The sequence below is a fragment of the Poecile atricapillus genome, chromosome 14, assembly GCF_030490865.1.
Source record: "Poecile atricapillus isolate bPoeAtr1 chromosome 14, bPoeAtr1.hap1, whole genome shotgun sequence".
In the NCBI taxonomy this organism is placed as follows: domain Eukaryota; kingdom Metazoa; phylum Chordata; class Aves; order Passeriformes; family Paridae; genus Poecile; species Poecile atricapillus.
The window spans coordinates 7,052,513-7,080,133 of record NC_081262.1 but is presented as its reverse complement, the minus strand read 5'-3'; the positions used below and the strand labels follow the sequence as shown (position 1 = coordinate 7,080,133).

Below are 27,621 nucleotides of genomic sequence, written 5' to 3'. Positions count from 1 at the left end.
GTGACATTTTATATTGCAATTGTGATACTGTTAGTTTAGCAATAGTCAGTAAGGACTGACTTTTCATAGAATTAGTTCCTTCTACTGGCAGCATTTCATTCACTGCAGGCTCCTGAGAAAGCTGTATGGAACAACTTTGATGCTCACTGCATTACAAATACAAATGGATGACAGAAAATTGCATTTTGTTAAGCTGAGAAAGAAGCAAGTGGCAGAAAAAAAGTTGCAGTATTCTAAAATGGTTTCACCACGTTCAGTGAAGGATACCTCTGGACTAATCCCTTGCATTTACGTCTGTCAAGAAGAAGCAAACATGAGAAGGGTATCTGTAAGACTGTTTGCAGGCAGATGAAAGCAGACTCTGTCTGCACTGTGTCTGGATCCTGGCCAGCCCTGCCTTGGAGCTGGTTCCATTTTCCCAGGAGGTTATGTCCGGACCGGTGTATCCTGCAGTGATTGTGGGTTCAGGCTCAACATTGTGCTCACCTGCTGGTGTGGCTTGTGGTTTGGAGGGCACTCATTCCTCTCTGATCAGAGTTCAGACAGAGAAATTGCATCCACCTCCAAAATCCTGTTAAGGTGTACCCTCAGTGACTGCTTCTGGTGACTCCATGCAGAAACTTTAATTTGTCCGATTCATGAAGGAGCTCTACAAGTCCATCCAAAATTTGTGTGTTTCAAACAATTTAATGCAGTACTCATGAAGAATCTTAATTTCTTTCCTTTGTGTTTTGTTGATGTGACAGCTAAATAATTTATATAATAAACTTAGGAATAACAAGCGTGTTTGAAGGCATAGGGCACATGTTAGTTTTTAGTTCCGCATTCAGAAAACAAAATTTGAAAAAAAAGAAGTTGTGTTGTGAAAAAAGCAGTTGCATCAGTATTCAGTGTCTGGGCATTGAACTAGCACTGGAACCTAATATCTTTTATCTTCAGGAGACAAAAAAGCCTCTATTTAGGAACCAGACTCCAGAACACATGGGAAATATTTTCCCCCTACAACACAGCACATACATGGCCAAATTGCAACTCCACAGTGTCATGTAGGAATGCTAGTTCTGAAACACAATTGTTTAATTGTATGTGCCTTTTTTTTTTATTTAAAGTGATGTTGCAGTAGGTGCATCAGACTGATTTTAATCATGCTGAAAATGAATGGATTCTGTTGTGGTCAGGGGAATGGCTTAGAATTAATGGTGGTATAAAAAATAAAAATATTTCCTGTATCTGCTTTTAATACTCTTGTAAATTTTTTCTGATTTCCACATGCTTTTCTTTGTTGAATTTTAGTGGGCTCCTTTGTTTGGAGTCATCTCTCTCAGCTCCTGGAGACGGATGATCCGTTGAAGGAGCACCTTCGAGATTCTATTCCTGATGAAATTCTTAGCAAAGATTTTGACTGGGAGACATGGAAATACTCATCATACTCTGATGTCACATTTCACTCAGGTACGTGGAGTTTTAGAACTTAATACTTTGTAGCATATGGCTTATTAACATCCCACATGGCTTTTCTGACCCTTTACATATTGCTCCAGAGAACTTTGATTTTTATTATTTAATACTATCCAAATATACAAATGTAAGCTTGATTCTGCTTTGATTCTTAATTGGAGCATATAAAATGTATTTCCACCAAACCAGATACCATGCACCTTTGCCTCTTGTGAGAGAGGAGACCAAGAACCAATGAACATTTAAGATTATTTTTGTGAACATCATCTTTTAATTCCTTCCTTAGTTAACTTCCTTTGCAGCAACAGGGGACTGGGATGTTTTTTCTTCTCCTGATTCATCTTCTGTCCTTGGTATAAGAAAAGAGTCAAACTAGTTATTTCCTGTTTTACTATTTGTTCATTTATTTTCAGTGAAAATGCTAAGTGATGTTTTTCAGAGTTACATTTTGATTTTCTGTCCACTTCCTCCAGTGCATTCATGTATCGTATGTATTATAAATGCTTTCCTTTTGATTCTAGTGAGATAATACCCAGTAATATCCAGTAAATATGGAATTCCAGTAAATGGAAGTTACTTACAGTAATGTGTTTGCTGTATTGAGAAGTTAAATAGTTTCACCTATTGACAATGTTTCATTCACCATCTTATTGAGTGGAGTAACAGTTTTCCAAAGAATTATGAATTTTACAAAGAATATGAGAGCTGATCTCCAGCTGACAGACATCTATTTTCCATTGCAGCTGGTGCAGGTGCAAATATGGAAGCATCAGTGGTCTTTTCTCCTACATCTTTTCTACCACGATCAGTCATGACAAATTTGACTGTTCACTTTATGGGACAGGCTATAAATCTCCTGGAGGCAAGTTTATGGATTTTTTTTAATTGTGGGATTTTTTTATCCCACTTCTCAAGTGACACTTGGTATATTGAAGTACAAAGAATTTTCTGTTTTCCTGTTGCAGTTCCTTTAGCAAAATGTGCTTTTCACTGTTGTAGCACAGTTGCCTCAGACTGGGGAGTCCTGTGTGTAACGGGCTTAGTCAAAATAAAAGCACTGTCAGTCTACTAGTGCCATGCACTAGGAAAGTGACTTAGCTCTTGTTGATTCAAATGAAACCTTAAAATCAGTGCTTTCTGAGACACTGCTCTAGCTCCTGTCTAGGATAGTAAGATTCCTTTTCTTGATGTACAGTGGAAAATGGATTGGCTCGGGTGCACCATTCCTTTAATACAGAGATAGACTCATTTGTTCTTAGCTGAAGTGACTGTTCTAGTGCCATTGAGCGTCCAGTGCTGGGGGCATTTCAATGACCTGCCTGTGACCTCATCATCTTTATCTGCTGTGCCAGGTAACAATGTGTGCATGAAAGAAAAAAAGTATTTAATGTAGCCCTCAGATCTCAAGTTTAAGCTTGCAAGGGAACAGAATTTTTTTTTCAGTGCCACATACCCTGGCATTTATGTGTGTTAGTAATTCTGTTTTAAGCAAACTTCCAAACAGAATCTTATTTCAGAGTATGAAAAGGGCATGTGAGTGTTTTCCAGCCAAAATATTGTTTTTAACATGCCAAAATAACAGTATCCCCTTCTGGCCCATCATGGTGTAAGTGAACCACAGTACCTGAATGAAAAAGAATTTTTGTTTTGGACTGGGCTTTACATATCTAATTTTTATGGGAAGATTTAATACTGAAATATCCAGTATTGAGTACTGAAGGAAGTAGAATGCTTAACTTTGTAGACTGTGGTCTGGCTTGGCAAACCTTTTATGTTGGTTACAGCTGGCTGTATATTTGATATTCTGCTTTAGAACTGGCCATGGCCTATACATATCACTGTCAGGCTTTTCACTGCTGCATGTTTTTCACTAGGTTGGTGTACGATTGGAGAATGCTGAAACTCTTATAGAGAGGGGTTTTGGGCCGAAATCTTCTACTTTCAGTGACTATTTTTTTGGAAACACTAATGAAGGAAACCACAAGGCAGAAACCCCAGTGGAAACAGCAGAGAAAGTCAAGCAGAGGAACCCAACATTGAAGCAATACAGCCCCACTGATCATCTTGTGAGCAAGTCTGGCAAGCCAAAGCTGAGAAAAACAAACCGAAATTGTCTTGGTAGAAAATACAGTAAGATGAATGAGTTAGTCAAAAAGGTAACTGAATCTGTAGATCTTACAAAAATTAATGACATTTCCCAGTCAAATATAGGGTCCCATCTTACACTGGTGCTCTGGATTACTGTGACTCCTTTTAATAAAGCACGTGTAACTTGTTCTACTCAGCTGCAGAAAATACAGAGCAGCAAAGAGCCAGATCTTTAGGTTTTTTTGAGATTGTTTTATTGTCTCAAAACACTGACATTCAGCCATGGGATTATGTTGCCTGTATTTTGGGTTTCCTCTCATTATTTAGAGCTCTGGTCCCTTTTATGCTGATGTCATTTTGTCTATTGACTGCTGTGCCAGTGTAAACAGCTCCTTGATGTTGAGTTCCTGAGTCCTGTTGTTTGCAGTCTGACTTCCCAGTTTGATGTCAGATGTTACATTGGTGCTATGTGAATTTACTCATTTCTGGAGAGAGCTATGTTTTATGTGCACAGCAGGAAAGCTCTAAGAATTGACTTCAACTGTTGTTTAGCTGTATTAGCTGGAAAACTCAGGGGCTGTGATTCATTTAGTTTGTATTAGATCATCTCTTTCCTTGGACTCATCTTCCAGGGTTTCTTCTTAGAGAATAAGCTCATGATCATGTTGTGTTGCTGTGGTATCATAGAACTGTAAGGAGAGAAAATGTAAATTTTTTACTTCCTAGCAGTTTATTTAGCAATCAAGGCATCCCTAATGTTGTTTTGAGATTGTATTTTTCAAAGCTTCATCTCTTTGTGGGTATGCATTGCAGTACTTCTTCTTCGCCTGTCATCTTAGGACTGGATATGACCAGTGGTCATAGTGACAACCAGCTTGTGTGCTATGGAGCTCAAGTGTAGCTGGAAAGAACAGCTACTAATCCAGGGTCTTAAGTGGTCTCCAAAGTACTTGTAAAAGGGAGCCTATAACATAGCCTGCATTGAGGAATTGTTTCTTGTGAGTTTGAAAGGAAATTATAACTCCATTCCCTTTGATTTCTTTTTTTATCATGTCAGTTCGCTGAGAGAACAGTAAGAAAGAAGGCACTGAAATGTGAGCTAAGCATGAAAATCTTTGGAAACGAACTTAGCTTCTTAGATTGTGAAGATTTAAGAAAACATATGAAACATTATTCCTTAAATCTGGCTGAGTTGGCAGTCAAACTTCTGAAGGTAAAATGAACCTTTTTTGTATTTGAAAGTAAACATCTTGAGAAACTGCTTTCTGACAGATAAATAAAAGATACAAAATATTATTTCTTGTTTCTCTAAACTGAACTCTTAAAGACACCAGTGTATATTTGGTTTAAACAGCATTCGGTACCTAAGGCAGACTTGTTTTGCTGTCTAATGGTTCTTACCTCTTGCTTCTCTCATTCAAATCCATCCATGCCTAAATGCAAATTCTTTTTTTAACTGGAGTAGGAATGGTGTCTGACTCATGCCATGGCCATAGGCAGGCTTTGGGCCGCTTTCTTTATGTCCCAGATCAGCTCAGGTAAAAACACTTTTACAGTATACAGATGCAGTCAAAAATTATATCTGGAAAAATTCTTGAATGCTAACTCTATTATGCAAAATGAAATTCTGGGTTTTGTTTGTGTTTTGCTCATCACAGGGGCAGGAGATCCAGTTTAATAAAAGGATGAGTTTGGCCACTGAAGAACTGCAGTTTCCAGCAATTTCAGGCTTTCCTATTCAACTGGCAATCAATGCCTCAGCGGCAATCAACATAAAAATCAAAGGGAATGCAGACTTCAAACAGCAGTCCAATTTCTTTCTAAATGGATATATCAAGCCAAGGTATTAACTGCTGCAAATGTGTCCCTTTCACATGGCCCCAATGTAAAGTAGCAATTCTTGATGTGAAAGTTTTGTGTGAATGCCTATTAATTAATTAGGAGATTGCTGAAGAACAAAAACAGTCATCAGCCTTCTGTTGCTGAATGGTTGCCATGGTGTAGGGGCAGCAGTGTTTTTCTGTCCTGCCTGTCTGATTTTGAACTCTTGCTGTGTTAATCCATTACTGGTTTAAACTGACTATTCCTCTCTACCTCTAAATCAAACTCCGGAATTCTTGCATGCAGTTGATTTTTTGAGTGCTTTACCTGTAACAAGTGTATTTTTCTCAGGATCAAACATGCTGTTACAGGTTATGGATGTACAAACCAGTGGAGGATTTAACCCTGTGTTTCCTTACTTGGCTATTTTAGCTTTTGTACATACTGAATACGTTACTAAACTTCACTTAGTGCTGTACAGACTGTAAGAAATTTGCCCTGTGATACTCAGTTCTAATTGCTTTCCATTTCTTAATATTTCATGATGAAATCTGCATTTAAATCCCCTCCTTAGGAGATACAGTAAAATTATAATTCATGTTAGAAAGTGTGTGTTGGTGTACATGCAATCTTTTCAGTTATTTCCTGAAACAAAATAGTTCATTATTTTAACCATGGAATATACTGTGCTGCAGCATCAAATTCTGTGTATTTATTAAAGAGGTTTAAATTAAGTGCTTTAAAAAGAAACTGCATTTCATATAAGGATATGTACATGAATCTTTCAACAGTGCATTTGTCCAGCTTTCTGTCCAAATGGGAATTGTGGGGACTCTGGGACAAGCTGGCCTGAAGTGGTTAACAGGAATGAGAACATCTACTAGTCTTGATGGGGGAATCCAGGTGAAGAAAGGGAAAGAGCTCAAAGTTTTCTTAAACACTCCAGAAGAATCTATGGAGATAATTAATTTCAGGTAAGATTAAGCAAGGGCACCTTCAAAAACAGTAGCTGTTAACATTCTTGAATATAACTGAGATTTTTGTTTAAATATGGCTGTAACTTTAGCATAATTGGTTTTAAGTTATTGTTCAAAATTCTTGGTTGCAGCTCTAAACTCTACTTCAGAATGGTGGATGAGACAGAAGATATAGATGTCTTCCAAGATCACACAGAAACCAGAACTTGCACTAGGGAGGAAGGTGAGTCCAGCTATTATGTTTGTCTTGGAAAGGCATTCTGAAATATCTGTAACATAATTTTATTCAGTAGGGTTTCTTTTTTCACATATTATTTCTAAAAGGTCTACAGTGCAAAGTTAATTTTTGTGTTTTCTTTGTTTGCTGTTCTAACTGAATGTTCAACTGTTGTCTTCCATCAGTGTCTGAGATTATCGGCTGGCAGCTGTGTTCTGAAATGTCCTATCCTGACCCAGCCAGTGGTTTGGTTTTCCCCCTCACTGGACCTTTGAGAGTGGCTGTGACATTAACTAAGCAAGACAGAGGCCTGCAGCAGTACGTGGTGGAAGCTGCCTATGACTGTATATCTCAGGTACCACTGGCACACTGGACTCTGGCTTTAGTTTTCAGTTTGCCGTTCTGGTGGCAGAGTGATGTATCTCAGTACTGTGTGTTCAACCCTCTGGATTCCAAGCTCTATGTTATTAATTTCATTCCCAGTATAGTGGGAAGATATGTGGAACACAAATTACTGATGCTGATAGGAGGTACATACTCTTTTTATCTACAAAACAGTGCACACAAACAATGTGTTGTCTCGGTATTAGAGATTGTTTTGTAAATGGTGTGCCAATGAATAATGTGGTTATCATTTCTTGCTTTCTTTTAGGAGAATTCATGGATCCCAAGTGAAGCTGTCTTTCACTTCTTTGTTGGGACTCCAAAGTCAGATTTGAAAAGAGATATTGGTGTTGACATAAGTTTTAGTATCCCACAGAAGAAATTCAGAATCCAGTTTATACAACCTAAGAAAAAAATTGAGATGGATGGTAGGTTTTTCAACTAAGAGTCTGATCACCAGCTAATATCAGTTAGGAGAACTTCATTATATCAGTTAGGAGAACTTCATTACAATTAACTGAGAAATATCAGTATATTTCACTCACTAATCTAATGCTGAAAATGCATTAATATGTGATAACTGTTCAGTTTACTGCTTTAGGTAGCACTCATTCCCAATGGGGTTTGCATCTTGGTTAATACTATATTTTGCACAGTCAGAAGTTCAGTACCTGGTTCATAAAGTCATATTAGAGAAGGAAGCTATTACCAGGATTGATGAAATGAGGGCTAAAGAACATGGTGGATTGTTCTGACATCTTTTACATATGCTGAACTTGCCTTATTGTTCCAGTTTGCTGTGTTCTGTTAGTTATGAGATGAAGTTATGTGTTGCTAAATCAATGAAGTATTGACTATGATAGTGCCATGCATTGTAATAAAAAAATAACAACCACAGTGTAACATAGAACACAGAATCTACAAACCCATTGAGGAACTATAACCTGCAAATTAATGGTAATAGTATAGACAACAAATTTCAGCTTCTTTGGCATGCTGGTCAAGTGATGTTTTGTGTTGATGTATTCTACCATATCACATATTTAGATTTTTCCACTCTTTTTTTTTTTAGTTCTTTTTTTTCCTTTTTTTTGGATCCTGGTTATTTCCAAATGGATTGCAAGGAGGCTTTACCACTGTGCAAGGCTTTGTGTGCACAGCATTCTGAGCTCCTGAAATGTCTCCACAGCACAACACAACCTACAAGTTTTAGCACAGGCCTAAAGAAAGTGCATAAATCAGTTCCAGAACTAAGCTGTGTTTGTTGGAGACAGCTTCCATTGCCTCTTCTCAGTTATTCTCCTCAGAATATCCTTCCAAAATTACTAGTTTATTCTGAAGACACTTTGCAAAATGCCTTTGCAAATTCTGATCCTTTTTTCCTTTGAGCTTATATTTATTATGTTTTTAATCACTCTGTATCTATTGTTCATAACGAGAACATCTATAATTTCAAATACAGTCTGATGAAGTATCACTGAACATTAAAGAAAAAGTAAAGAGTTTTCTTTTTCTCCAAGGGAGGATTGAGTTTTCTAAAAGTTCCCAAGTTGGACACCTGGAGCTGACAGTGGATGACCAAGATGTGTATTACATTAAGGTATGTTTGCATGTCATGAGCTGTCATGATAGGATGAATACTTACATAAAAGCACAGAAAAGAAAGATAGTGAAAATACACATATTGAAAAACAGTTTTGTGAGCAATCCATCAGAGAAATTAGCAGTTCTCCTTATTACATATTTTTGAGGTAGACTCAGTGCTAAATTTCAACCTAAATCTCAGTGAGACTGCCAATATTTTCAGTAACATCCTATTAATTTCTGGCCTGGTATTGCAACATTTGTAATGATTTCAGTCCTAAAACCAGCAGAAGCTGAAGGAAGTAGCCTCTTGCACCACTGTGACCTCTGTGTAACTGGAAAAACAAATCCATCCTTCCTCCCCATTATTTATCAATGGCAAGTTTTAGGCTTTGTGGAGTGTGGAAGGCTTGTTGTTAGATGTATAGAAAAATGTGTATTTTCTTCTTCCTCTCATCTCATTTCTGAAACACCCAAGTCTACACTATTGCTTTCTTAAAACTTATGTTGTTGAGGGGCTTGGGGTTTGCTTTTTGATTTGTTTGTTTGTTCTAGGGAATGGCAGATTTGCAGATGCTGAGTGGAGAGCAGAGATATGTGACCCAGCTGGAGGTAAAGCTGATAAAGCAAAGCAGTCCTGTCATTTTGTCAGGAAACATCACTAAACAGCTTGGCAAGAAGATAGCTTTTTCATTATCTCTGAATAATTTGTTCAAGGATGCTGCATTTCTTTCAGGTTAGAGGACAGTAAGTATTTGGCATATAAATGCAAGTTCTGGAGCCGTTATTTGTTAGGGTTGCCTGATTTTGGACATTTACTCCTAAAATTGCTTTCAAATCCATAAAGACTGCTTTTTAAAATTACTATCCTGTATAAATTAATACAAATATATATATTTTAGAATAAAAGAAATTTTAAATAAAATCTGATTTGAATTACTGTTGGAAAGGGTGGAGGAAATAAGATATAAGGAATTACTTAACAAAAACATGCCAAAAAATAACAGCTGTTTTTCACTTTTGTTAGTACAAAACAATGCAGAAACGCGTATTTGTAGCTAAATGTCTCTTAAGATCTGCTGTTCTAAAAATCTTAGTCTTTTTTTCTCACAAATAAGCTAAGAGAAAAATACAAGAGAAAGTGTCAGAAAGAGAGCCTTAATATTTGTATAACATCAATACATTAAAATTAAAATAATACAGTGAAATAAATTTATGTCTAAGGCTCTCATTTTGACTAAAATGTCATAGGGTCACACAGTACTTTCAAACAGAACTAACTTTTAAGGAATGCAGAAGGCCAGTTTGTTTCTTGGGAAATGATCTTCTCGTGAAGTTTTCATCCTTAGCATTCACATGGATTGCCAGCGACTGCATCCAAGCCAGTTTCTGGTGTGATTTTAAACTCCTAGCACCTGAGAACTTGGCTGCACCAGTTGTGCTGCTGCAAAGCCACAACCTTGCTCTGACTTTATGTAGAGGTGGACATCCACATGTTCACATGTTAGGGCTTAATTAATTAAAAGATCTGTCTGTCTGAATTTATTTCCTTTGAAAAGCAGCTTTGACTGGATGCATTTCAATAAGCTTGAAGCAGGTTGTGAGAAGCGTGGTCTGCAGGCTGTCTGTGGAGATGGAAAACAACACTGAACACCCAGCTCTGTATCTTTTTGTCTGTTTACTACACAACAGGGCGTTCATCATGGTGGAGAGACTGAATGCCCTTTTGGTTTTTCCCACTGTAGTATTTCTTTAACTAGCTGAAGTAACTTCAAGTTCTACCACTGCATAATCATTTCAATTCTTTCTGTAGCACTTCTGGAGAAAAAGGTTGATGATAAGCTGAGACAGTACTCATTGGAAGGGGAGACTCACCTTCCAGGTGTTCTTGGAGTTAAAGCTGTCGCTCTTCTCCAGCAGCGTGAGGGATTGTGGTCTCATGGTCTGCGGATAAAATATGGACTCCTAGGTACACTGAAAAACAGAGAAAGTAAAAGTATTCTGTAATACTAATTTTTCCTACAAGATTTGCCTCTGTGTTTAGAACATAATAGAAATATTTCATATTAATTTTTAAACTGTGATCTGAAACTTGGAACAAGTTTCTCTTTTCAGTTGGATAAATTTTATTATTTGAGTCTGCATATAAAACCTTTTTTTTTTTTTATGGGCTTTTCACAAGCATATCCATCATTTTATTAAAAATCACATTTTTAGTGAGAATTGCTCCTAATTAATTTGTGTTTTCAGATGTTTGTATACATGCACTGAATAACATGAGGAGTGGTTTCTAGGAAGCAGCTGACTGTGCTCGCCTGGCTGCATTATAGGAATTATGTTAATTTTGTGGGACAAAGCAGATGAACATCAGTACAGTTATATCAAAGTACTGAATCCTTGTAGTAGCTAATCCTCATAAATATTATAGGGGGATTGTTTATGGTAACTCTGTTGCACCTTCAGAGAGTATGTAGCAATATGAATAATAAAGTTTTCTTGAACCTACACAGACATGACCCCATAATTTTGCTAACAATGGCATGCCGATCACAGTATTTTATAGACAACAATCAAAACATCCCTGAACACTTAAACAGTACCTTAAGATGCCTGGCTGTAGCTATGTAATTGTGAAGTTAGATACTTGGAGTGTAGTTACATTTTAGTTTAAACCCAGTTTGACAACTATTCTACCAGAAGTGGTCAGCAAATACTTCCTTTTCATTTAAAAACTAATCCTACTTATTAGGTGAAACTTCAAATTCATTATTTTAATTTCTTCTCAGTGTCCAGAAGGGCTGGAGTTCATTATTTTTTTTAAGATGAAATGTCATGCAATGTCATGATGTTGGGAGCTTGGTGGTAACAGAAAATCACTAAATATTATGCGATACCAAGAAAGCTGCAAAGCTTGATCATGATTAGTTTGTAGTACTTTTACTTCAGCCAGGTAAAATTCTGTTTAAGTAATGAAGTTTGTGCTTTCCTTTGGATTTGTAGGATAAATCAACAAGTATATAGCTATAAAAATAGACAAATCTCAATTTGGTGTTCTGAAAAACAGAAGTCTTTGAAGTCAGTGCCAGATTTATACTATTAACATTTTGAAAGATTATTTCTGATTTACTTGAGTAGGTAATTCTGTGATTTAACTTGAGCAGGAGAGGCAAAAACCCCTTGCCACGAGTGCAGTACACAGCAGAAAGTTCAAGTGGAGATGGGTGCACAGGGCTTGTACAGACTGGAGCTGGACCATCGGTTTCACTGTGTGCAGGCTCCCACCTACAGCCACCAGGTGGGTGCTGAGCCAGGCACTCTCTGTGCTGGGCACAAATGAGAAAGAATTCACAGCAAAAAGGCAATGCCCTCTTCTTTAGGTTCACCTGAAACATGAAGTGTGTGCATCTTGGATTTCCTCCCAGATGGAAGTAAACTATGGGAAACACTGGGATGAAATAAACAACAAGAAGAAACTGCTGATCAGCCAAGCCTTAAAGAACAGTTCCAGTTCATCTGTAGTGAGCTATTTCATGGAGGTAATAGTGATGATAGAATAATTAATAGAAAATCAATAGAAAATTAATAGAAAAGTAAGACCTTCAATTCAAATATTTAACAGACAGACTAAGAATAAATTTTGAATTTTTTTTTTTATTACAACCTTTTTTTTTTGTAAATATGGTATGTACTAGTATTATAAGGCAAGTACCCAGACCTTATAATTTTGAGCTAGGTGAGGTCTTAGCCCAGAGACACTGAGATCTCTGACATTTGCTAGAAGATAAATTTTGCAGATACTGGAAAAGTTGGAGTATAATTTGGTCTGAGGTTTCTGCATTGTTAACTCCTGTAAAATGATTGTGGAAATTTATAAATGCTGCTTTGCTGACACAATGTGGAAGGAGGGTGCAGATTATAATAACTCAGACTATTACAGCGTTTTTCTTTTTTAATCTCCTGTAGTTGTAACAAATGTGTATTAAAGAAACCTCAGTCTATAACTGGAGACCATGCATAAAAATCTGTAGTGAATAGCAAATGTACAAAGGCAGAAGCTATGACCTTCCTGCTTCTATGTGTGTGTGTGTAACTTATACAGCCTTGAAAATGGGATCTTGTTTTTATTTAAATTTGCTTTACTTCTTTTCCAGTTTACCATGCAAGTCCTGGAAAAACAGGTGAATTATAGAACCCAGCTGCAGCACTTGCACACCTCTCAGGTGTATTTGCAGAGCAGCACCAACTTTGAGGTGCAGTATAATGACCATGTACCATTTGTGGCTGGGCTGCACTGGAAGGATGCATCCAGAAATGGCCTGAAGAAGTGGGAAGGTGAAGTACCACAAGCCATTTCCAGTCTGTAATTAGAAAAGCAGGCACTGTAAGCTACTGCCAGGATTTTCTGAGTAGTTCTGCATGAATGCAACAGAATGATAAAGATGTTTGTTGGATGAGAGAGACCCTGGAGGTTGTCCAGCCCAGCTTCCTGCTCCAATCAGGACTGTTTCTAGCAGTAGATCACATCTGTTATGGCTTTGTCTAGCTGAGTTTTTGAAATCTCCAACCTATCACAGCCTGGCTGGCTGGCATCTTCCAGCAGTTCCATTTACACTAGTGAAGGACAGTAATTTCATGATATACAACCCAGAGATTTTAGCAATTGAAAGAGAAAAGGTTGATAGCACATTTTAGTTTCTAAAATCTGGAACCCCTGGATCTTACAAGCCTTGATGTTGAGATAGAATCCAGGTAGTTTGAAGTCCCATGTTTCTGTCAACTTTAATATATGTCTCTTGCAGGTGGGTTCAATATAGACACCCCATGGCTCTATCTGTACACAGCTCACAAACTGCACCAGCCTCAGCATTCTGCTTATTTACTGACATCTGAGCTGACAGCTGGAAAAGCTTTCTCCATTAAAAACCTTGTACTGGAACTATTCTATAACGATCAAGACAATGAGAAGGAAGGAAAAGTTCACATTTACACACCAGCTACCACATACCTGCAGGTTGGTGACATGGTGCTTCACAGAGTGTGTGGCTTTGGGGACAGGGCTCTGTGCCATCACTATGCCCTGACTCTGTTTTCTAAGCTTCCTCATTTATTTTAGACTGTGCTATGCAGTAGAGGTTGAAAACTGATTACATCATAGTTGCTTTGCATTAAGCAATGTGTTGGACTTCTATCACTATGGAATTTGACTTATGTTTATGATTAAGATGTTCCTTTACCAGCTTTTCCTCCTTAGGTCACTACTGCTTCAGGCATAGCCATGGAGGAATGTAAGAAACATTCTTCAATGAGAAAAAAGTGTTCATCAGCTATTTAGCTTTTTGTCTCTCCCTTGCTTGGAGGAGATAAAATAAACTTTGAACTCTGTATGGTAATTCGGAGTATTTTGATAATGGAGAAGCTGACACACACTTCTAATAGTTCTTGTAAATGATTATTCTTTCACCTCTGTGCTGTGCTGCTGCACAATGGAATGCTGTCTGTCCTGGCTCAGCCAGACTAATGTCTTTGTTTTTTAGGCATCCACAGTTAATCATATTGGGAGGAATGTTCTGCACAGCTATAGTGAAATGATCTCTCTGTGGAATCAGCTTGTGAAGAATGAGATTCATTTGGAGAATAATGAACGAGCCAAACTTCTCTGCTTTAAGATAAAGAGTACAAAACAGGAATTTAACTTCACAGCCAGCTATCAGAATCTGCCAACGGTGAGAAAGAAAAACAAAAGCAATTTTTTTGACGCAGCATTCTCTTCCTGAAAGATGTTATTGCTAGTGTTGAAACTTAAACCCTTCCAGTACTGCATCTATTTCTGTCTGTTTTGACAGGTTGCAGTGTAAATCTAGATTCAAAAAGAAAACAAAAACTTGTGTGGAATAGTTGGGAGTACTTCTCTCCTATTAGGGAGCCCAGACAGTCAGCCAGGGAGGAGAGGGTGAAGACAGACAATGTGACGAGAAATAGAGCTGGAGATGTGATTACTCACAACTTCATGCAGATGTATGAGAGGTGTGGAAGATTCTACTGTCTTGGAGAATCAGAGTCTCTTGCCTGCTAGTAAGCATGGTAACAGCCCAGTTTTATATGCTATTTTAATCTCTACATCCCTTCCAGTCTTAAAATAACTTTTGCTTTGCTTGATGTCTGTGGCACAGGAAGGGTAATCAGCAGTTTCTCCTCGAAAGAGGTACTTTGATCAGTTACTTTGGTCCATTCACACCTTGCAGGAAGGCTTAAAAAGTGTTTGTTTAAACACAACTTTGAAAAGGTTTTTTCCATGCTTTGAAAGTCCAGTTTGGTTATTTATGTACCAGAGCTTGCTTATGTTGCAAATAGGGGGCACTCAAGTGATACATTAAGGGGCATTTGTCTTCTGCTGGAGTCAATTTTCTACTGATGGCGCTTTTAATCCTCTGAGAGATTAATAGAAATCTGGACTTAAACTGCAGCAGAAATGGTTTGGTCTGTAAAGTGATAGTGTGTTGAACAACATGGTTTCCATACTGAGGTTCCTGAATATGAATGCAGTAAATCTGATGCAATTATCCTTTCCTGTTTTGGTCTCATGATCTGAGTGCAGCCTAAGAAGACGAACATTTCTGTGAAGATTGTATGGAGAGATTATAAAAGTCCTCCTGTCATACTGCAGTGTGAAGGTCAGATAAAAGAGCTGAGGAAGGAGAAGATGCTCTATCAAAAACGTGCAACCCTCCATTTCAGGTTTAGTATTTTTACTTCTATCTTTTAAGAATGTTTTTGGCTTAAATTTAATGTGCATCTTGATGCTCTTAGGAAATGTTCTGGACTTTACAAAGTACAACATGCATGAAGTCTGTTCTTTGTCCCATCTGGCTCCCTGAACTTACTCAAGCACAGCAGATTTATGGGCTGGTTATTTGCCTCCATTAGCTTTTGGCCTCTTTACTTAAATGACAGTCAACAAAGCTGTCAAAGGCAGCAGGTCACATGTGCTGTGACATGATTGCTGGCAACTCAGCCAGGCATATAGCCTCATTTCCTGAAAACAGTAGGATTTATGGTGTGTCCAAACTGGGATGTGGTGAGAAGTTCCAAAATGCAGATCTGATTCTCTGTGCCATCCATGTGCCTTTTTCCTAGTCCTTAGGCATTATATAGCCATTCTAAAGCCAGAGGTATCCTCTTAAAACATGTAACAAATGGTCTTGTTTAGATTTTGGAATATTCTTCCATTTTCTGACAAGAATGAGTGTGCTTCTTCTACATATTGGCTGTCCCTGAAATTTCTCTCTTCATTATCCATTACTGAAGCCCAGCCTGAAGGCCTTGTTAAAAGTGTATGCTCAGATTAGAGACATCTGGATCACCTCTGGGGAAATCTCAGCTTTCTTAAGGCACAGCAGCATCAACAGGAGTGCACAGGCTGCCTTAGGAACCACTGCGTAGCTCAGAGATAATTAAAACACTGGGAGGTGTCTTTTCAGTAAAAAAATGTGTAATTGAAGAGCTGTAGCAGGTATTCTAACATGTGTAAAGGCAGTCTAGTGTCTGCTTATAAAGGTTTGTGCAGGCTTCCAAGAGGTTTGACTAAGTAAAAGCGTAGAAATATTTAATAAAGTCCATAAAACATTACACTGAAGAAGTAAACTGCTCCTAATGCTGTGTAGTGCTGAACATCTGTTGCAGGATTCTTGGCATGTAGTTACTGTTTCTACAGAAAACATAAGATGTGGATAGGTAAGATTTTCAAACCTGCCAGGAACTTTGGGATACTTTCTCTATTTGAAATGAAGTATTGGCCATGCAGGTATAGAAGATGTATGTGCTGGTTATGCATGTCAGAATTTTAGAGCAGCACCTTCTTCCAATGCTTTTCCAGGCATTTACCAAATTCAGGATAGAAACTCTATCACAAATTCAGGTTAGTGTGTGGAGTTTGTCTGCAGTTGTAATTATGCTCTGTATTTTCTTAAGTGTCCAATCCTGTGTGTTTTATTTCTGTACTTGACACCCTGATGGTAACTGATAATTTTGGGTTCAAGTTGAACTCTTCATGATTTCTTTTTGTAGTTGTCTATTACGATCTTTTACACTATGTTTATTTTATTTTTTTTTCCAGGCATCCTTTTAAAATGCTCTTTCTGCAGAGCTTCCTTCTGCAGGAGACATTTACTGTTGACAAAAAGCAAAAGCATTATTTCATGGAAACAAAAGTTTTGATAAATGGAGTGGAGGAAACAGTTCAGACTCTTATACTTGGCTACCAACCTGAAAACCCCTATGTGAGTTGTCCAAGAACTTCCTTTAGTCTGATATACCAAAACAACCTGCAAATGAGTAGTTTACTGAATATTACTTATATTCCTTGCATTTGATCTCAAACTTCTTTTTAGATTTGTGCTGGCTTAACTCATCCTTATAACTACAGGATGTTTCCCAAAGATGTTGAAATGTGCATTTTAACTCTAAGTCATCAAAATGTGAGTAAATTTCCCGTTAGATTCAGTTAGATGTTCATTACCTGCTTATTTACACTTTGTCTTTTCAGACTTCAATCACTATAGGTCTTTAGTTCCTTGCCATGCAGCTAGGGCAACCAAAATATTCAGAGGATGATTATATCCTCCATACCTCCTTAACTGTGTATAATAATATGTTGTGTAGTAATCTATGATAAGAATACTTCATATATAATTTTGGAGTATTATTATGCATGAGTGTTATTAATAAAGCAAGTACTGGGATAGAATGGATTCAGGATTCTCACCCTTATCTAGCTGTATCTATTAATCTTTCTTACCAAATGTAGCTATTTTTCCTCATTTTCTTGTTTTTCATTCTGAACCAAAACATAATAGCTTGCAACTCTTTCATTTTTCATGATGTGTAGGGAAGACTTCTCTGTTGTTTCATTATACACATGGTTAGTGCTCAGTGCCCTGTGCTTACTCCCATTCTTAACACACAGGTGAAGTATGAGCTTGAGACTGTCTTAAAAGTGAATAAGGAAGATGTTCTCAGTGTTCTAGGGAGGTATCAGGACAAATCCAGTGAGGCAGATTTTAGACATCTTTTACACATGGATGTGGCACACTCATTCCAGGTATGGGTGGTTTTAATTTTTGGTATTTTATTTTTTATGTCTTGGTAACTGTTTTACTATATTGTCTTTAGAATTATAATTGATGCTGGTAAATGTCCTAATCCAAGCGAGTCCTGGCCCTGACAAATAACTGTAGGTATCTCAGCAGGGTCAGTTATATATCAATAATTTGTGTCAATAATTCCTTGTAAGGCATACATTGGCCTTTTTGTTCATGCTTTTTTTACTTCTTTCAATATATTTTTCAGTATCTTGGGATAAAACTAGTAAAATTTGATACAAACACTTTTTATATGTATCACCCACTTCATGCTAGAAGTTCAGACATTAAATCACATGAGGCAATTGGGGAGAATGCAATGTTCTGTTCTGATACTTTACTTTGTCTAATAGCTTGAGTTTCCACAAGCAATGGGCCTAAGTGGGGAGCTGTTTTCCAGGCAGACTAAACCGGAACACTTTGACAGTGGTGTGAGTGTAAAAGTCATCATCAACAAGAATGTGTCTTCACAGGTCAGTCCCCTGGTAATTACAGTCTTGTTGCTTGAACTTGAAGATTTGCAGTTCATACACTCAATGACTACAATTGAGAGGTGTAAATTGTTAGGGAAACAGTTAACTTTTGATGCTTAGAGTTTATTCTGGCTAGATAGCTAAATGGGGTTGGAATAGCTGGCTTGTGTTTTGGCTGAAATTCAGAAAACTCTTATAGTCGAGTTAAACTGTACTTAAAATGCAATGTAGCTCACATTTTGTTGTGACAGGGTTGGGATAAAGAGAGGGAGATCACTTAGCCATTACTTTCACAGACAAAACAGACTCAGCTTGGGCAATATTAACTTCATTTATTGCCAAATAAAATTAGAGTTAGATGATAAGAAACAAAGATGAGAACTAAAAACTCCTTTCCCCCTTTGCTCCCCTCTCTGCTTTTGTCCAGTCCTGTCTTGCTGTCTGCAGTATCATTGCCCAAACTGATGTTTCAGTATTGTGTATTATAATTTGAGGTCTTTAATATTGTGCTCTCCTTTCTCTAGGTCCAGGCTCAGGCAGCCCTGAAGAGTTATGGTGAAAACAATGTCAATGGCTCCCTTTACCTTCATTCCAATGGAAGGGAAATGCTGATGCTGGAGGTCAATGTGAACAATGAAAACAGGAGGAATGCCAGAATTGTTGAACTGAGGGCTTTTCTCCATCAGACAATCCTGACAAATCCAGAATCAGTACAGTTTCAGCTCATGGGCAAAATATTTCCATCAAGGTAGAGAAATCAATGTTGGTTAATTGAGGTACTGAAGAGTGTTCTGGGGTACAAATTTAAATGTAACAACTTCCCTATGGCTGCAGCAAGATCACTGAGTGAATGCTGGTTCGTATGTTCTCCCTGTTATTGAAACACTTCTGTCCTTATATTTCCTTAGTTGGTATAAGTTGTGTTAATGTGTTCTACTTGCTTTCCCAGGACTTTATATAGAGAACTTTGAGTGAAGAGATAGTACAAGCTATGCCAGTGGAAAAGGGCACTTCCCAGTGTTTATTATAAAGCTTTTAATGTATTGAAGAAAGCTCTGAGGTGGCAGAGGTGGGAAATAGAAACTTGACCCTCACAAGTTCCAGCTGATTTTTCAAATTTCGCAAACACAAAGCTATGCAGTGATGAATTTAGTGTTTCTGCAGAGGGCCCAGTGTTCACCAATTGGATAGGATAAGGAGAATGAGGAAATAAGAGTTAAAGGAATCAGAAGATACTACAATATAGATGAAGCACATTTGATTTACTAGTAACACTTAAAATAAGGTAAAATATTCCAAGAAGGGTATTTCATGTGCCTCTGCAGTTTGCTTGCAGTTCTGGGCTTCCAATAGTGTATTAGTTTAAATACCAGAGTAAGCCATAAGAGAGCAATTTATTGCAGTTCACAGGAAAGAAAACAGAACACTTAAAATTTTTGGAATAACGATTTGTTTAGGATTTGTTTTGCAGTGAGAATACAAACAAAAATAAACTGTTGAATGTTTCTGGACAAAAGCTAAAAGGATGCAATCTGTACAGACTTTGGTTGCTGACTGATGGAATGAAACTTCCCTGAACTGTATGGTTTTTTTTCTTCCCATGGAGTGGATTTTCACTCAGGTTTTACTTGTCATCAGTCTTTCAACAGGGTTCCAATTTCTAGGAGGGATGTCTAACACTATGAAAACTGGAATCATTGCCTCACTTTTAGGTATTTTGTGTACTATACTTGAGTCTAGAAAGTCAGATAGTTCAGTGGATAGTTTGTTGAAGGCAATGTGAAAATTGTGTCTCAGTCTTATACTTACAAAACTGAAAATGGAACTTCTTGTTGTTCCAGCAGGTTTCCCTAAAAAGCTGTGCTGTGTTTCTCCAACACTGTTCAATTCAGGACCAAGATGTAAAGAAATACTGTTGGTTCATTTACCAAACTCAAATGATGGTGGTGCTTAGAATTATTTTTTAAGCTGAAATCTCAAATGCTGCTTTTAGATCAGCACCAAAGAGATGTTTCATATCATGACAGAGAAGGCTTCATTTCCAATTCAAAGTCTCTCCAACTCTTTCTTTTATTAGGAACCATACCAAGAGCATTCAAGAAATTGAAAGCAAAATTAGTCTGCCAATCTGTGAAGCTTTACTAAGGAATTTATAAACATCTGGTGAATGGCGTGTGCTGACTGCAAGGCATCTGATTGCCTGATTCACAACACTGGAATGAGTGCCCAGGAAGTCTGTGGAGTCTCCATCCTTGGAGATACTCCAAGCCTGACCACACAACTCCTGAGCACCCTGCTCTCATTGATCCTGCTTTGAGTGAGGAGGGGTATCTTGACAATTCTGAATCAACCATAATAATATCTTACTAGCAATTTTTATGTCTGTCTTTTTAGACTTCTGTTGTCTTCTGGCTTGAAGCTTAATGAAAATAGGCTTCACATGGATTTCATGGGAGCCAGGGAGCAGAGAGTTGGTTTTGTTTTGTCCCTAAATGGAAGAGTCCAACACACTTTTACTGGATTAAAGGCCATACCTCATCTCCTTTCTCTGGATGGATTACTGAAGTGCAAAAACAACGTTCACAATGGTACTCTGTTCCTTTGTGTTTTGTTCTAACCTGCAGCTATCTTTCTTAAGAAAGCTTCTTAATTTTAATGTAATCCTTCCTGAGCTGCACAATGCATTCAGCTCTGGGGCCCTCAACAGAAGAGCAATGTGTGCCTGTTGGAGCAAGTCCAGAGCAGACCACAGAGATCAGAGGGCTGAAGCTCCTCTCCCCTGCAGGCTGGGAGAGCTGGGATTGTCAGCCTGGAGAAGAAAAGGCTCCAGGGAGACCTTAGAGCCCCTTCCAGTAACTAAAGGGGCCTCCAAGAGAGCTGGAGAGGCACTTTGGACAAGGGCCTGGAGTGACATTGGGACAAGGGGGAATGACTTCAAACTGACAGAAGGCAGGTTTAGATTGGATATTAGGAAGAAATTCTTCCTTATGGGGGTGATCAGATAATGGAACAGGTTGCCCTGAGAAGCTGTGGCTGCTCCCATCCCTGGAAGTGTTCAAGGCCAGACTGGACAGAGCTTTGAACAACCTGGGACAGTGGAAGGTGTCTCTGCCTATGACAGAGGGGTTGGAACAAGATGGGCTTTAAGGTCTCTTCCAGCTGGAATCATTCTGTGATTCTGTATAATGCAGGGCAGAGTATTTTGCATGCAAAATGAACCATGGGTCATCAGGTTGAGAGTACTTTTCAGTGAAATAACATAGTGTGGGATTTTTCATGTTTTCATGGATTAAAGGAAATAGTGGGTGGCCTCTTTCCTCTTTTGAAATGGGGGGCTCACTTGAGACTCCTACTCCTTTGAATGCCTCCATGGGTGGAGTAGGTCACTCTGGAGCTCTGGAGCAATTGTTTAGCCTGCAATTACACAAGTAGTAGGTCACAATCCATCTGTAGATTTTCTTTTGCAGTGACTGCAGTATAGTATATGGCCTAAGAGCACAAGCAGCTTGGAGAATAAAAAGAAACAGCTGCCAGAAATACTAGTATGTAATTTGTTTTAAACACATACACTCACTAGTAGAGAAACCCTCAACATTGAACTGATTTGCTCTCTAGATTACGCAAAATTATCTTGTATAATAAATGGAAATTTTGCTACTTCCTCCTGGTATTAAAGTAATGGTTAATTTATACATTACTTCTAAAACTGTGGTTATTTCTGTCCCAAGAATCTCTCTCCGCAGTAATAATTTCTGCCTGTTACAGGTAACATCAATGTGATGGTCAACAAAAGACTGTATGGACTGCATGTCAGGAACAGGAATGTGTTTGGGAATACCACTGTGCACAATATCACTGTTGCCATCATTCAGAATGGCAGTCAGGCAGTCCCAGTGGAGGCACGACTGAAAGGACACCTGGAACTGAGTAAAGAGAAGAAAAGGGGGCTAGCGAGCTTCCAGGTGGATGAGAAGGCTCTTTCTGTAGAGTTTTTCAATATCGTGGATCATGGGCATGGCAGAGTCAGTGGGGCTTTCACACATAATGTCGACTTTTTAAAAAATGCAGGTAGGAAGGAAATTTGACTTGATGGTGTGGTCTAACAAGGTGAATTTATCTAAATGACTGCTGACCAGTGGAAACAGATTAGTTGTGTTTGCTCACACCAGAACAAAATGTAATCCGGTCTTAGCAGCATTCTTTTTTATATTGTTGAGAAAATACAGTAAAATGGACACAGAAATAGTTCAAAGAGTTTTGAAATACTTCAGGGTAAATTATTTCTCACTTGTACATCTGTGTTCTTGCACAGCATCAAAGCTGACCAGTTCCTCTAAGTATAGTTTTATGCCAAGTGTTGTTTCCTAGGAAAAGCTGTGGGTTTTCATGAACTGGAGTTATCAATAATTTTGTATGGGTTCCTTTGGTTCCTTATGAAAACCTATAGAAGGCTTCTTTTGATCTGTAGTACTTCTTTGTAGTCTGTAATAACAGTCCAGAAGTGCTGTGTTGATTTTACTTCCTTCCCTGCAATAGGGTTGCCTTTGGATGGCATTCTTACTGCCACGTGTGAGCATGGCACAGGAAATCACACCATTGCCATAGCCCTGGAGAGTGGCAGTGAAAGGATTGCTGCTGTGTTTGAGGGACACAGACTGGCCACAGAGCTCCCAACATCCCAGCTATCTGTCAGCTTAAAGCACAACATCTCAAAGATAAAGAAACATGGGATCCCTTTTGTTTTAGAAGCTGCTGGCTATTATGAGGTAAGAAGAGTTCTGCCCATGCAAGTTTAATTTCTGGCAGGACAATTTGTATATATATAATAACTCCAGGCTTTTCCTGTGCACTTTATATATTTATTTTAGAAGCTGCTCTGTGTTTGAGATTTACTAAATTACTGAGTGAAAGAAAGGTGGTGTCTGGCTCCTTGTCATACTGTGGACCTTTCATCTGAGCCCTTGGAGCTGAATCTGGACTAAATGAGATGCTATGTTCAGTTCTCATTTAAGTGAAGTGCTTTGCTGCATATGAACAGGTGTCTTGTCCAATTTTATCTTTCCCCTATAAATGGAAAGTGGACCAGCAGGCCTAAGGCTTGCATCTGTTACTGGATTTAACTGGTCCTGGTGTCATCTTTTGGATGGCAAGTAAAGAGCAGAAGAGTGTTTAGCATGGCTTTCCCTTTGAAAATTCCTACCCACAGAAGCATTATGGACCATGATTCCTGGTATGGTGTTGCTTGGCCACTGTTCTCTCTATCTGTGTTTCTGCTACAGATCTGTGAATGTTAAGCTCTTTTGCATTGCAGATTATCTTTCCATAAAAGAAGGGTTCAAATACTTTGCTATCTCAGACATCCACTGAAAGGCTCAAGTCATGTGTTTATTTATACTTGGGTGGCTTCAACCACTGCAGTAGGGTGAGACACAGAGGTGTGCAGAGAAAGAATTCTAAACAGTTCCTTTGCCTTGCTTTTTAGAAGTTCCAGTGCTTTAATTGTTTGTGCCTGAGGGCTCAAATCCTTCAGGGTACTGAATGCTCTCAGTATGTTTTGGAGCCAGAAGGAATTATTGATACATTCATAATTGATATATTTAGAAGGCCTGGAAATATTGATATATTTAGAAGGCCTGGCATAACACTACAATCTCTATTTGAAATGAATCTACTTTGATGAATTTGCACTTCTATTTTACCAGTGCTGCTGCCCTGACTGTGATGTTTAAGCACAGTAAAACACACTCTGCCTTTACCAGTCATTGCTGGGTTGTTGTTGTTTGTTTCTTTCCATGATTTGGTTTCTTTTGTGCATAGAATTTCTCCAGAAAGATTGCTGCAGGGATGACAGCCACAGTGGAAACAGAGCAGCTCAAGATCGCAATAGAGAAGAAAACCACTGACACTGCCATGGAAATTTCTCTTTCACTTCACCATGATGTGGGAGGACTGACAGACATTGTTCCATGTGTACTAGAGGTTTGCAAAAATCCTGCCATATATTGTAATGTATTTAGTGCACTAAACACTAAACTGTTCTTAAATCTATCTTTTGGTGCCTTGATCCATTCGATCCTTAAAGCAGCCCTGTAACTTGCTCCTTTGAATTTTAGTCCTCCCTGCTTTTCTTCATATTCTGAATGTACTTTTTTGACAACACCAACAGGTTGCTTGCAGCGGAGAATCTGCTAACAAAAAACTTTTTGGCCTTTGCAATGGTGCAATTGCATTTCATCATTTTGAGGTATTGGCTTCATTTATAAACTTTGCTGTCAACGACATAGTGTCTTAAACTACCATGAAGGGAATCTAAGTACTGAAGGTGTAAGGCACATGGAAATGGATTTGAGCTTCCTGTTTTGTGTGCACTTACAAATATTTTCACTCCATTAATTACTGGTTTGGGTTTTCTTTATGTTATTTCTATTTTGGAAGTCCCAAATAAAGATTTGAGTCCATCTCCCCATTTGTTTCAACATTTATAATTATGTAGGATGAATACAAAATGGTGTAGGGAACAGTTCCCTTCTAGTAATAGGAGCTTTTAAAAACAGTATGTGACCTAACAGGAAAGCAAACATGACAACAGTTTTCTGTAATTTTTCAGACTCCAGCAAGACTTTCACTGAATGGGTCAATATTTACCAGCAACTTTACTGTCATCCTCTTTGGACATGTTTCTTTTCATGATGGATTTGCCTGCCTGCAGCTCTATGCCACCACTAACACCCATCCTCATTTAGAAATCGACTTCCAGCATTCTTTGCTTTCACTTCATTCTCTGGGAATTGCCAGAGAAAACCAACTGAAGGTGTCAGCCATGAGAAGTGACAAATACAAGGGCATCCTTGGTATTGTCCTTGGGCCTTGCACTTTGGAAGCTGATGGGGAAGTGACCCTGGCAAGCAATGAGACAGGATGGGTACTTGCTTTTAGAAACAAGTGCATCAGTCTAGAGGTAAGCCCAGGTTGTTTTCTGCATGTCCTCCCAGTCTGTGTATTTCAGATCACTGAGTTACAGAAAACTGTCTTCTGACACATTCATGGATAGGCCAAATGTAGTCCTTAAAGTTGTTCTGGCAAAGCAACGAGTCAGAGCACTTGCACAGGGAAGTGTATTTGAAGATGATAATTCGGAGTAATGCAATGGTAGATGTTACTGCTGCTGTCATAAAAACATCAATAATAGTTTATTAATTGAAAGAAACTTTTGTCCTAAAATCTGGTGAAAAGCATGTCTTTTCAGTTTGGAATTGTGGAGGTTAAGACTTTTTTCTTCTACAATAGTTACAAAAAGTTTATTGCAGGATTTATTCTTCTTTCCCCCTCCCCCCTATTAATTTTTTTTCAGGTTTTTCACAGAGAAATTTCAGATTTCTCTATGAAACAAGTTGTCTTGTATGGTCCTTTCCAAAAGCAGATGGTTTCAGAAGGAAGGAATACTTTCTCATGAATTAGGTACAAGTGAGGAAAGACAGTTGCTTTACTTTGTGTGTTTTAAACCGTGTAATCTTTTCTGTTGCAGAGGATGGGATTGCCTCGTGTTGCAGTCTTGGGGGGCTCATTTCGACAGAACGTCTGCAATGTGGGCTTGTTAATGAACCTGCAGTGTGATGGCAGAGCAGTGGATGTGCAGATAGACACCTCCTGCCAGCATGAATATACACTTCAAGGGATGCTCAGGCACTCACATCCCTGGCTCAGCCAGCTTGGGCTGCCTTTTGAAAACTCTGTCCTGATCTCTGCAGCCACAGGCTCCACCACAGAGGGCATTTTCCTGCTGCAGGCTGGCAGATGCAGACTGAGGGCTAGAGGTGATCTCTGTGTTCAGAATAAAGCTGACTGGACACTGGAAACAGAAACAGAATGTCAACTTCTGCAGGTAGCTGTGGGAAGCTTTTTAAAAAAGTTTTGGGATCAAATGAAGGCCTTGTGGATTTTAGCTAAAATGCCAGTGCTGGAGTGTTGGGAAGGCACCCCTGTCACAGCATTAGGCAGTGTCTCACACATTCTGTTCCCAGGTGCTCTCTGGAGACTGAGATCAGTTCAGCCTTTGCTGGCTGCTGCCTTCGCAGGCCGACACTGCCCTCTAAGGCTGAACAGCAATATTAGCCTGAGCTCTGTCAAAAATGCATTCCCTGGTCTGTGAGGATTATATCAAAATAGAATTTCCTTGGTTTTTCCAGCTAGCCTCACTGACTCTACTAGAAAAAATGAGTACAACAAAATCTAGGGTTTTTTTCCTAGATATTCATAGGCATTTATATTTTGCTTTCAAATCCTCAAATTGAGTAACTTCCTCAACTACAAAGTGGCAACGTAAAAATGACAGGAAAGTTGTAGTGAAGAGAGAATGAAAACCCCTTAAAGTATTAAAAATAGTAGATTTTTCAGTATTTTTAGAAATCCTTTGACAGAATGGGGAGAAATCTTTCATTTGGGATGTTGCATAAGACAACCTGGAAGTTTAATCATTAAAAATAATAAACCTTCTACAACCAGATGCAAGAATGTCTGTTAAGCCTATGATTTTTTTGTACATTTATTTGTTTGAAAACTGAGATTGGTGTGAAGCATAGAATGTTTAGTTGACTTTGGCAATCTGAAGAAACAGGTATTTTGTATTTTTTAAATGTAAAACTTCATAAAGATGCAGAAGTTGTTAATTCTGTAGCACAGTCCCCAAATCTTCCATCAGGTCCTATTCAGGAAAAATCAGCATATTTCTTGTTGAGAGGGAGAAAAATGGCAGCATGGAGATTGTAGTTTTTGTCTCTGATATTGTATCATATAATACACACTTGTCTTAAACTGTTTGTATATTCCAGAGGATTTTTTTGTTTAAATCTTGATAGGATCTCAATTTCCCAAGTCAGTCACGGCTCACAGGATCCATTCAGAAAGACAAGTGCCAGGCAGAGCTGTTCTCTGTTCTGGAAACAGAAGGCAAAACTGCCCATCTTGAAGTGAGAGCAGAGTGCAAGCCAAAGATGACTCTGGAAATTCAATTCAGGCATGACCTCCCCCAGCTGAAGGAAATCCCAAGGGAAAATGAGCTGTCCATCACTGCACGGAAACACTTAAAATATCTTATTGGAGTTGGAATGAAATTGGGTGCCTGTGAGCTTCAAATGAATGGGGACTTTGACCCTGAAAAGAGCCTTCAGTGGAAAATGCTTATAGAAAACAAATGCCAAACAATTCAGGTATGGGATTTTCTCATTTAATGTTGAATTTATACTTCTAAGCTAGAATCTTTGTACTTGCTAAAGTCAAAAGACAATAATCCAAGTATTTCAAAGAGATAGCAGAGAAATAAGAAAAACATTCTCTTTTAATGTTGCATCTTACTTCTGGAGCCAGTCATTCACTGTATTTGGCATATGCCAAATTTTCTGTTAATCAGTACCTGCAGATAATGGACTTGCTTGTACTAGCTCTGATGTGTTTTCTAAAACATGGTTGAGAATTCTGCAAGGTTT

At 38.4% G+C, this 27,621-nt stretch overlaps 1 protein-coding gene across 1 annotated transcript in view; it reads left to right on the top strand.

Moving 5' to 3' along the window:
• Positions 1-27,621, top strand: part of LOC131584626 (uncharacterized) — a 76,026-nt gene that overhangs the window by 20,064 nt on the left and 28,341 nt on the right. Inside the window, exons 14-43 of the mRNA XM_058849959.1 lie at positions 1,294-1,452; positions 2,202-2,320; positions 3,333-3,614; positions 4,604-4,759; positions 5,205-5,389; positions 6,159-6,341; positions 6,476-6,567; positions 6,747-6,916; positions 7,214-7,373; positions 8,466-8,545; positions 9,085-9,265; positions 10,343-10,519; positions 11,691-11,824; positions 11,907-12,065; positions 12,681-12,861; positions 13,329-13,540; positions 14,064-14,252; positions 15,125-15,264; positions 16,643-16,805; positions 16,917-17,003; positions 17,492-17,626; positions 18,020-18,139; positions 18,664-18,887; positions 20,534-20,727; positions 21,905-22,207; positions 22,676-22,905; positions 23,957-24,118; positions 24,747-25,097; positions 25,665-26,021; positions 26,995-27,345. Coding sequence (XP_058705942.1) covers positions 1,294-1,452; positions 2,202-2,320; positions 3,333-3,614; positions 4,604-4,759; positions 5,205-5,389; positions 6,159-6,341; positions 6,476-6,567; positions 6,747-6,916; positions 7,214-7,373; positions 8,466-8,545; positions 9,085-9,265; positions 10,343-10,519; positions 11,691-11,824; positions 11,907-12,065; positions 12,681-12,861; positions 13,329-13,540; positions 14,064-14,252; positions 15,125-15,264; positions 16,643-16,805; positions 16,917-17,003; positions 17,492-17,626; positions 18,020-18,139; positions 18,664-18,887; positions 20,534-20,727; positions 21,905-22,207; positions 22,676-22,905; positions 23,957-24,118; positions 24,747-25,097; positions 25,665-26,021; positions 26,995-27,345 — 5,636 coding nt within the window. The remainder of the gene's footprint in view (positions 1-1,293; positions 1,453-2,201; positions 2,321-3,332; positions 3,615-4,603; positions 4,760-5,204; positions 5,390-6,158; positions 6,342-6,475; positions 6,568-6,746; positions 6,917-7,213; positions 7,374-8,465; positions 8,546-9,084; positions 9,266-10,342; positions 10,520-11,690; positions 11,825-11,906; positions 12,066-12,680; positions 12,862-13,328; positions 13,541-14,063; positions 14,253-15,124; positions 15,265-16,642; positions 16,806-16,916; positions 17,004-17,491; positions 17,627-18,019; positions 18,140-18,663; positions 18,888-20,533; positions 20,728-21,904; positions 22,208-22,675; positions 22,906-23,956; positions 24,119-24,746; positions 25,098-25,664; positions 26,022-26,994; positions 27,346-27,621) is intronic.